Source organism: Protopterus annectens, chromosome 15.part0 (assembly GCF_019279795.1).
Source record: "Protopterus annectens isolate FY-2018-M chromosome 15.part0, PAN1.0, whole genome shotgun sequence".
NCBI lineage: Eukaryota > Metazoa > Chordata > Ceratodontiformes > Protopteridae > Protopterus > Protopterus annectens.
Genome location: NC_056749.1, coordinates 98,687,255 through 98,699,446, shown reverse-complemented (window position 1 = coordinate 98,699,446; position 12,192 = coordinate 98,687,255). Strand labels below are relative to the sequence as shown.

The window sequence follows — 12,192 nt, the reverse complement described above, 5'->3', positions numbered from 1 at the left end:
ATGAAAGATCAGTTATCTGTCCCCAAGTTAGTATATTTGGGTTCCAGTGAATAGGTGTAGTGTATATATACCATATTTCAATGAAAACACCCAAAGTCAATTGCAAAAATACTGACTGCATAAGGATGAAAGCACAGAACTCAACACACTAGTACACATGTGCCAAGAAACAGCCTTGGCACATGCAAAAATCTTATTTCTAAAAAACGCACATTAAACACTGAACTTTTGCAGGCAGATTGTCATTGCATTTATGACGATACCATGGCACTTGGTGGATGCAGTGCAAGGAAACCAGTCCTACAAGAGACACCTTCCCATTGCAGGATGTGTACAGGTACTCAGTCATACTCACGATGCATATGTTTGGGGAACTCAAAGGAGTGCAGCTCCAGTTACTGCATGTCAGTAGAATTTGGGATTAAAGTGACGCACACAATGAAAACCCATGTGAAAAAGGGAACCCCAGCCAAGAAATGCAATGAAAACCCATGTGGAAAAGGGAACCCCAGCCAAGAAATGCAATGGAAAATCAAATGCCGAAAGACAACAACACTAACCACTGCTCCACAGTGCTGCTCCAGTACTGAAAAAACAAAATCAAGCAGAATGCAAATTCCTAATAACCAGATTGTTACATGTTGAGTTTATTCACCAAGATACATTTTTTCTTATTATTTTCACTGAAGTTGTAGCAATGTCTAGTGTACCTAATTGCTTTCGGGTATCATATTAATGAGCAAAAAGAAGTTGGGAAAAAGAACAACAAAACTGCACTGTTTTAATAACACTTGTAAAAACTGTTTTATCTGACAATATGGACTTCTTAACAACTAGTTAATGAGATAAATTTATACACGTTTAAAAATCACATGACCAATCAAAGAATATGTTTATATTGGTTACAGTGACCACAAATAACCATTTTCTCTTGGCTGTCAACAAGACCAGTCTTCTCAATCATAGTTTTAAAACAACTATCCTTTTTATAAATAATTATTCGGGAAGGTCCCACAATTTTAAGATGGTCCTGGTTAACTGAAAAAAATATTCCAATTCTTTTGAATGACTGCCTTAATACTGAAAATAAATCAGTGGTAAAAGAAAGAACAAGTGCTTTACTATATTTACTCTGAAAGTCACTGCCATCCATCAATACACTGATGTCCCTTTCCCAATAAGGGACAAAAAACTCCATTTTCCCTTTTTTGTTTTAACCTCCCGAAATGTTCCATTAGGGAACGTGGTAGGACAACATCAACTCTCAAACATTAGCTTCAACTTTGAACTCTCAAAGTCAATGTGTTTGCCCTGGGAGACAATACGTGACAGTTTCACACACCAGTTTCACCAAAGATTTTTTTTTTGGTGAATAGGCAACCAACTACTAAAAGGCAGAAAAGAACTGGAATAAGAAGGTTTCCTAAAAAACTTGTTGTGTCACAACCTTTTTTGATCCTGCTTTTACAGACAGAAATGTCTAAATATTCTACTTGGTCATAAGACAAGTTTAAAGTAAACTTAAGAAATTCAGTAGTAGTATGTAAATACTGTAAAAAGTCAAGTAAACTATCGATCTTGTCAGTCCAAAAAATTACTATGTCATCTAAAAACCATCCCTAAAGAGATCAACAATCCCTGTAGACAGAGGGAAACACATTACTGTTTTCCCAATGTTCCACAATAATGCTGGCAAATATGAGGGCACAGGCTGCCCCCATAGCCACACCATGACAATGTCTAAATAACTGACCTTTAAAACTAATAAAGTTATTATTCAAGACCATTTCCATCAATAGCCCAATGTTTTGATTTTGTTATGATCCCAACCTGTACTAGAACAAAGGTATGCATAGAACCATTTCAGACCTAGCTGGTGGGAGATCACAGAGTAAAGGTCTTTATAATTAATCGTTATAAAGATTAAATTTTCAGCATAAAGGTCATCAGTTACTCTCCTTAAAACACCCCAAGAATCCCTATAAAGATGGCCAGTTCCCTTTCTCAGTTCTTTAAGCTGTTGGTCAATAAAACAAGTTATGGTAAATGTTTTGGATTATTTAGAGTCAACTATGGGATAAAGAGAGGGATCAGAAAGGCTTTTATGGATTTTGGGAATGCCAAAAACAATGGACGTTCTAGGATGTGAAACAGTTTTTACAAGAGTTATTAAAGAGGTGCAGTTTCATTGTTGTTGTTCCCGGCTTCCTTTTGTTTTGTTCTTGGTATATATCAGTGCTTTGTTTGTGTCTTTCAGCTTTTCCCGGTTAGGGGTCGCCACAGCGGAACTCTGGTCCGCTAATGAGTGGCAGTTGATTTTTGCGTACCGGCTTGCCAGGCCTGACACACAACCTTCAATGAAGGTATGCCCATTCACATATGTCTCCACGCAGAAGACGCTCTAGCTCAGAATCGAACCGGACAGCGTCTTACTGTGGTATTCTGTGGTTATTAGTTATATTAATAGTGACAACCACATACAAGGAAGATACACTGTTACAGAGCACAGCTTCCTTACAAGTCATCACTGTGTTTTTGGATGATTGTTTTCATTTTCAATATTTTATGTTACGATGAGTTCCACCATAATATGTTGTACTGTGTGAGCCAGATGTCCTCTTTTTGGAGGGGGGCTCACCTTTTATCCACTGTAGCACAAACTATAGGAGGTGGTAGATCTAATTTCTGGGGGGGGGGGGTTATAGAGGAGCTTGCACCTGCAAAAATGATTTTTTTCTGTTTTCTAACTTACCATTTTCAATATTTAAATTTTTGATAAACGGTGAGCCAAAAAAGAGCTCTTCAGTGTCTCATTAGTAAGCCACAAAACACAAAATGGGACTAAAGTGAAAAGTAATGTAAAGTACAAATCAGTTCATCAAACACAACCATAGACAGAAGGCTGCAGTGTCTGCAACTGTCAAAAACACCAAAGCTTGAGGCGACTATCAAGCTCTTGAAAGTACAGGCCAGTTGCTGGTATATATGTACACTGGATAGAGCTGGTACAGTCTGAGTGGATGTTTGAAGGGGTCTATATTGTCAGCGAAACGGCATTACAGCGAATACCATTTTGCCGACACATATACAGTGAAAGCTGACAACAATGAGAGCTCAGGTCAGCGATTTTTTTCCAAGGGAAAGAATATCGGTGACTTGGGGTTTCGCTGTTGTTAGCTTTTGTTGTATATGTGTTGGTGAACAGCATTCACTGTAATGCCTTTTCGCTGACTTAATATAGACCCATTTGAAGATTAATATAACACATAAATTTTAACAAGAGGAAAAAATGGAGGGTGCCTGTCCTATGAAGTTATACAAAAAGTTGGAGTAAAAGTAATGGAAAATGAAAAAGGGAAATACATGCTGGTGAACACATTAATGGGCTTCCAATCAAATTATAAAATGTGGGATTACAGATAATGTCATGAGAAATAAATTAAGGTTTTGTCCATAACAGCTCTTGGCCATTTTCTGTAAAGGCAGATTTGAAGCTGCGTTAAAAAAATGAAAGGACTGCAGTTAACAATCTGGATGCTACACAATTAACAGCATAAATAGTTTGTCTAATAAGCTGTCCGACCAGCATTATCTGAAGAGATAATGCTGTATATATGTAAAATGCTTGAATTGCAGTTTGACTAATAAAATACTGCTGATGTTTTATGTGTACTTTGTGGATATTTTATGAATGGTAAAACACTTGACATTCTTTGTATGTTACATGTTACATAATAAAAATAATATTTATAGAAAATTTTGCAACAGAATGAAGCACTGCTATAAAGAAAATGGAAATATAAAAACAAAACCATCTATCCATTTTCTATGCTCACGTTCATCTAGTTCAGGACTGTAGGGGACTGTGCCTACCTCGGCGAACAATGGTCACTTGGTCAGTCCCCAATAGCAGACCACTTTATCAGAGGGCATTCATTTACACACACACACACACACACACACACACACACACACACACACACACACACACACACACACACACACACACAATTAGGGCAATTTAGCATCATCAATCAACTTGCCAACATGTCTCTGAAATGTGAGAGGAAACTACATACCCTAACAGAAACCCACATGAAACATGGTGGCAATACAAAAACTTCACCAGAGTCAAGAAATCAAATCAGAAGACACAAGTGCTATGATGCAACAAAGCCAACTACTGCATCAATGTACCATATGTAATTAAAACAAAAACTGCATATATGCATACATACACATAAAAACATGTGAAAGAACACAAATACAATACACACAATATACCTATATAATATACCTACAGGCAGTAACACCAACAATATCAAATGAGTCAAACATCTCAGCAATACAAGCATGAAACTTAGCTGACAAAAATAAGGTGCAATGATATTTAATCTTTTTAAAAAAATATGGATGCATTTCAATATGCTAGCATGAATATTCCTTCTCCTTACAATTTTATTCCAATTTTAATGATAAGGTACATTAATAATACACTGCACAAAACACTCTATCCCATATATACCATAATACTTAATATACTTATACCACATAGCTAAACTTCATCAAATACCAGATGGAAGAACCTACAACTTCAGTGTTTTACTACATTAACTGCAGTTGTATGATATGGTGTTCGATGCTTTGGCATGTTCATGAGGAATAATTTTTATTTTGATATTTTTGGACACTGCACTACAGTTTGCTTAACTCTGGTCTCAGATTTGAACTGGGAAGTCAAACCAGTTTATAATCTAACCATTTACTTACTGGTCTGGGTGTCTTTGGGAAGATCCATTTGAACCTTAGTCATATCTTCTCTGGTAACATCACTTCGAAGTTTACAGTTTTTTTCAATTAGCATCAAAAGCTGTTCCATTGGGATGTTATACCCTGCACAACAGAAAGCATACATTGTGGATTTACAATACAATCCATGAATGTTCTACCTTTTATGTGTAGAAACTGAACAAAATGTCAAAAGGAGAGACCAGGAAGTCAGAGACCTTAAATTAATTTACTAAAGAAATTGAAATTATAACTCTTCAAGTATTCCCAAATGAGTCTAAACAAAAGAGATTGTACAGCCGTACTGGTAACAAAATAATATGAACAGAATCACTTCAAGAATACACTGTACACCAAACAAGTCATTTATATAAACAGAAAGTGATATCTCAGAAATAACTCCTCCACAACCCACATTCTACATTTATGTTCTGATGCTCTCCTGTTGTATATGACTATACATGAGCTGGCTAAATGAAAGCTATAAAACAGACTAGAAAGTCAGGTGCTGATGCATCTTTTCTTGTTTTTTGAAGGGACCACTGTACTTGCTCACTCTCAGCATTCCTTGTAACCTATTGGACCATTTGCTTCTCACACGGAAGAAGCATTTGGCAGCCCATTCGTTCATCATGAGGCAAAGGACAATACCAGAAGCCATCATTCAGGTAGTCATCAAGGTTCTTCTGCTTATAGCCATAACCCCTCCCCCTAGTGGCTAATGTTAGCACTCATATCATCATCATAGAAGGCTGTGCCCCCCAAAAGTCTGCATGCTTCCAGAATTAGCTTGGGTGGGACAAGTTAATGTTCCATCTGTGACTGTAACAACTGCTTGCAAGCCCCCTCCTGCATGTGGTGATTGGATGACTAGAACTACCACACCTTTCCCGACAGGCAAGCCTGTGTCACTCGTTCATTCCCACCCTTACTCAACCCAGTTCTTCCAGCACCAAAGTTGGTAGTCAGACTTGGGTTATCTATGGATTAATTAGGGCTCTGGCACCACAGATCTAAGCCAAACATGTGTACTGACTGATTTTCCATTACATGCACATCTTTCTGTCCAAAGGAATCTCAGCTCACTGTCCTTTTCTAGATGGGGTGATGAATGTGCATCACTATGCTTGTGTTTATGTTAAAAAACTGATGAAATGTTTTGGAGTAAATACCAGAATGTAGAAAAAAAATGGGACAAGTGACCAAATAGATCACTCATATCTTATATAATAGTGCACAAAGTACAGATAGTACATTCCTGGACTGGGAATATATATTTCTCCAGAAAGATTCAGCAGCTGTTGTTATAACAGAGAATGATATAAGAAATGGTTTAAGTGACCACACTTGTCACACGAGTCACAGGGTTGGTGAAAGAGTCAAGAAATGATAATGTGTAAGAAAAGTGTAATGAAATAAATAAATCATTTTTAGACTGCAGTCAGCCCATGTTCTTTGAATTAAGAAAGAAATCTGATATTGTCATAGTCACTTCAGGATACAAATCCCGTAATGCTGCTAACATACCTGTGGATTTATTAATTAAAGAAAACTTGTTAATGAATATAAAAAAGAAATCCAGTTGGAGCACAGGTGGTTTGAATGTATCTTACAGAAGTACAGATATATTAATAAAAGGCAGCAAGAGTAGAACAATTCGTTAGGAGATTTATATTACAAATGAAATAACTAGAGCAACTTGGCAGCATCTTTCCTACATGTGTTATTAAAGATGATAAATAGGAATGCATATTCAATAAAGTGCAACATTTAACTGAAGATAACTAGTACTACCTAACCAAAGCACAACCTAAAAGAATGGCCACATTTAACTGAAGATAACTTGCGCTACCTAACCAGAGTGCAGTCTAAAAGAATGGCCATATTTAACTGAAGATAACTAGTACTACCTAACCAAAATATAGCCTAAAAGTATGGCCAGATTTAATGGACGATAACTAGTACTACCTAACCACATAGCAGCCTAAAAGAATGACCATATTTAACGAAGATAACTAGTACTACCTAACCAGAACACAGTAACTACCAAAAAAATGAGGAGTGCTTAGAAAATTTATTAATAGATGAAGCTAACTGTAAAGGAACGATAAAAAAATTATAAGGGTGGGCACAGAGGCTTGAGATCTTATAGTATCGACCTACAGTGATATGAGATGGCTAACGAGAGCTTTAATAAATGTAAATTAGAAATACTCTTGTTCTTAAACAAAGTCGCACTAACATAATGCTAGGCATAATGAAACAGGAAGTCCTCGAGTCTCAGAGTAGGGAAGATAATGTCTGTGAGTGATTAATCAATAACAAGAGCCACCTCAGAGGTTCTTTGTTAGAAAAGGCTGTGCCCTCTGTTTACTGCAAAGATCTGTGTCTACGGTTTGAAATGAGCCACCTCAGAGGTTCTGTGTTAGAAAAGGCTGTGCCCTCTGTTTACTGCAAAGATCTGTGTCTACAGTTTGAAACGAGCCAACTCAGAGGTTCTGTGTTAGAAAAGGGTGTGCCCTCTGTTTACTGCAAAGATCTGTGTCTACGGTTTGAAACAGCCATGTAGCACATGTCTGCATGTAATTGGTCACATACCAGCAGGCAGTGCACAACATGTCATTTAACACACAGAGGACCAGATCATACTAAATAAGATGCATAAAACCGAGACAAAAATGTAGTCTTTGAATACTTGTATCAGACAGACCTTGATGGTGTTCCGTGCTACAATCTGCCTTTAAGCCACCCTGCAACAGAAAATGTAGGTCTTTCTCTGCTGTAAAGGACTGAAAAGAAGCTGGCTTACAGTAAAGTTGTGCAGTTATACTGTTTTAACTGATGTATGACTGGTGCATAGTTTACTCATTTTGCCTGTAATAAGCATCCCTGATTTATTTTAGGAACATGTGGCTAATGTGTTACACCACTGATAGAACTGGTTTTATTATATACATGTGTGTGTGTGTGTGTGTGTGTGTGTGTGTGTGTGTGTGTGTGTGTGTCTGCATTAGTATACCATCTTGCCTTTAAATGTGCATTCAGGTATTGTCCCTTTAGAACGTGTGCAAAACGACTTCTGTCTGTAAAATTCTGCCAGCACTTTGCTTAAGAAACTAACTATATTAGACAGTTACTGGAACATTGTTAATTCACTGGTGTATTAAGGACTACTTCTGACAAAAGCAAATCAAGAAGCTGGTTCCTCAATTAGAGATTCACCCTGAGTAAAGTCAAGTCTAGACCCCTGGTTCTTATCATGGGGTGGCCCAGTTAGGGCATATAGGGGATTTAGCCTTAGGCGGGCTTATCAAAGACTTTTGTTGTGCAGAGCTGAAAGTGTGACCTGATCAAGGTCCGAAGATGTGACCCTCAATCTGCAGTCTGTGGGTAAAGGGGCTGTATAAAACTTAATCTCTGAGGTGAAAAAACTTCTAAGGACTGGTTTCAGGTATGCAGTACATATTCTCTGAAGCCGAACAATGGAAAATCAAGTGAGCTATTCTTTTTACTTTTTGTTCTGAAATTATACTAGTGTGTGTGTGTGTGTGTGTGTGTGTGTGTGTGTGTGTGTGTGTGTGTGTGTGTGTGTGTGTGTGTTTATACTTGCATGTGAGACTGTAGTTAGGGTTACATATATATATATATATATATATATATATATATATATATATTATATATATATATATATATATATATATATATATATATATATATATTTATATATATATATATATATATATATATATATATATATATATATATATATATATATATTCTTGTGAGTTTGTGCCTGGTTTAGTGCAATGTACTGTTAAAGGAGAGGGTGTTTAGTTCCCTAATATGCAGGGTTGGATTTAAGGGCAGGAATGTGGGTAGAGTTAGGTTAGCACACATGAGAAAGGTAATGCACAGGGTGAACTCAAAACTGCCTACTGCCTTTCAGACAACCTTTCCCCAATCTAGCCCTCTAAATGTATATAAAGTCCCATACTTTTTAACTTGCTGATGAACAACAAAGTTAATTTTGTCATATGCATTCCAAAAGTTGGAGTAAGTTAATCAACCCTGCAGTTTCATCTCAAGTTCCCTTACAGTTTTATTACATAGATATATGTGACGGGTATTACCAGATGACGTCTTAAAGTAGGTACAGTTTCAAACAATTCTCACCCTTTACTGATATGTTGTATTCAGAGTTCACCCGTGGGGTTCCATAGTCATTTCAAGGTAATAACTAGTTAAAGGAAAACTCAGTCCCACATTTATAGTGTTCCATGAGCTGATATGTTGTACTCAGAGCTCACCCGTGGGGTTCCGTAGTGTTGTACTCAGAGCTCACCCGTGGGGTTCCGTAGTGTTGTACTCAGAGCTCACCCATGGGGTTCCATAGTCATTTCAAGGTAATAACTAGTTAAAGGAACACTCAGTCCCACATTTGTAGTGTTCCATGATAACTTCACTATTCCATATGAATAGCAAGCAGTGCTCAGAATTTGTTCAGAGCATCCTCAGATGACCACAGTAATCCAGAGTAAAATCTTAGACCATTACTCAGGGTGTCCCAATGTGACCATAATGTACGACATTATGTGTGTATAACATCATCTTCAACTTTCTCTAAGTGTGTCCTAAAGTACCTAGCATGCAAAACTTTAGTAATTTCAGCAATACACTAGAACCATCCTCCTTAACGACTGACAGAATGTTATCACTGTTCTGTACCATCACCTCCCTGTGTAGTTCTGGGACCATCCCTCCTTATCTAATGACTCCATGTGATCACAGTACTGCACCATCACCTCCCTGTGTAGTTCTGGGACCATCCCTCCTTATGTAATGACACCATGTGATCATAGTTCTGTAACATCACCTCCCTGTGTAGCTCTGGGACCATGCCTTCTTACCTAATAATACCATGTGATCAGAGTTCTGTACCATCACCTCACACTGTAGCTCTGGGATTATCTCTCCTTACCTAATGACACCATGTGGTTATACTTTGTACCACTAACTTCCCGTGTATCTTTGGGACTATCCTTACCTAATGACATCATGAGATCATAGTTCTGTACCATCACCTCCCTGTGTAGCTCTGGGACCATGCCTTCTTACCTAATAATACCATGTGATTAGAGTTCTGTACCATCACCTCACTCTGTAGCTCTGGGACCATCTCTCCTTACCTAATGACACCATGTGGTTATACTTTGTACCATTAACTTCATGTGTACCTTTGGGATTATCCTTACCTAATGACACCATGTGGCCTTACCTAATGATACCATGTGGTCATAGTTTTGTACTATCACCTCACACTGTAGCTCTGGGACCATCCCTCCTTACCTAATAATACCATGTGATCAGAGTTCTGCACCATCACCTCACACTGTAGCTCTGGGACTATCTCTCTTTACCTAATGACACCACGTGGTTATACTTTGTACCACTAACTTCATGTGTACCTTTGGGATTATCCTTACCTAATGACACCATGTGATCATAGTTCTATACCATCACCTCCCTGTGTAGTTCTGGGACCATCCCTCCTTGCATTCTGACACTATGTGATCATAGTTCTGTACCATCACCTCACACTGTAGCTCTGGGACTATCTCTCCTTACCTAATGAAACCACGTGGTTATACTTTGTACCACTAACTTCATGTGTACCTTTGGGATTATCCTTACCTAATGACACCATGTGATCATAGTTCTATACCATCACCTCCCTGTGTATCTCTGGGACCATCCCTCCTTACCTAATAATACCATGTGATCAGAGTTATGTACCATCACCTCACACTGTAGCTCTGGGACTATCTCACCTTACCTAATGACACCATGTGGTTATACTTTGTACCATTAACTTCATGTGTACCTTTGGGATTATCCTTACCTAATGACACCATGAGATCATAGTTCTGTACCATCACCTCCCGGTGTAGCTGTTTCTCCTCTTGACTGAGCATCTTCCACTCGTCTCTTGAAAAGTCAACAGAAACATCTTCAAAGCCTTCTGGAACCTAAAAAAATAGAGGTAAGGCATTCATTGCTCTCTCTCTCACACTTTGTGACTGATAAAAATGTTTTGAAAACAAATTATCAGCAAAAAACTTTCCTGCCAAAATTACAATTACCAACGCCCTCCTGAGTTTATTAGTAACAAATCTACTCTCTTTTGCCAGGTCAGGCACATTGGACAAATGTTCTCTTAGCAGCAGTGTCAGTGATGCAAAGGGTAGCACACTTGTCTTTGGTACTGGAAGACCAGAAGTCTGTGGGTTCTATTCCTACTCCAGATGATTCTCATGATACTACAATACGTTAGTGGGTTGCTGTACTCCTGAGTGTGTTGAGCTTCAGATGAGATGTTAAACCAAGGTTCCATCTGCTTGGGTTAGTGGTAGCTCAGGTGGATGCAAGAGATTCCGCAGCACCTGTCAAAAAGAACAGGGGGACGTTCCCTAATGCCCTGGCCAAATTGCCCCTAGTACTAAAAATACCACCTGCAGTTTCCCCTGAAAAGAAGCCACTAGTCTAATGGGGCTAATGTGGTAAACAAATGATAAATAAATATAAATAAAATGAGCACAGCTTAGTCAGTGCCACTGATTGCTCTGTCCTAACCACTGGAGTATTTATTTATTTATTGCATTTCTTGACCGGGAAAGTCCACTGGGCCTGGAGTTGCCCATTTTCAGTGGAGGCCCGGGGAGAAAAGCTCCACATTATTACATACAATTAACAAAATAAAACATTGTAGATACATGAATAAAACAGATGTAGTACTACATACAATTAGAACAATCATTGATATATAAAAATGTACAAACAGTAGATAGGATAAGACAACTGGCAGAGATGACATTCCAATAATACCTAGAAAAGACATATTTTTTTTAAGCGACAGCATAAATGGAAACAGAAGTATGAAAGTCAGAGTAGAAGAAGAAAGTCTCTTAGGAGTATATGTGAGCAGAGAAAGACAATAGTATGTACACGTGAGTGAGTACGATTCAAAGTAGAGGGGTGTCGATTACAGGGTGAAGCCGGTGAGCAGACTGTATCTGGATGAAACGCTGGAGAGAGGAGGGGTGAGACGGTACAGAGAAAAGAGTGGGAGAGATTAGAGAACAGAAACAGGGAGGTTCCATAGTGGGAAGTTAGGTGTTGGGATTTTTTAGTGGGGTACAGGAGCATCGCCAGTTAGACACTAAATGTAATTTTACGGATTTTTTAAAAGAAGCAGACTTACAGGTTGATCTGAGAGGAGGAGGAGGAAGATTATTCCATAACTTTGAGACAGCATGGGACTACAGCATTTGGCCAGCTGACAGTTTGGGTTTCTCTTTAGACAGCAACATTTTGTTTTCTGACCTGAAGTGGCGACTGGGCTGGTAC

The 12,192-nt window shown here is 38.3% G+C and overlaps 1 protein-coding gene across 1 annotated transcript in view; it reads right to left on the bottom strand.

The window, feature by feature from the left end:
* The window catches only part of LOC122789797, an 825,084-nt gene that overhangs the window by 165,932 nt on the left and 646,960 nt on the right, over positions 1 to 12,192 (bottom strand). The window contains 1 exon segment of the mRNA XM_044057239.1: positions 10,617 to 10,814. Within this exon segment, the coding sequence (XP_043913174.1) occupies positions 10,617 to 10,814 (198 nt within the window).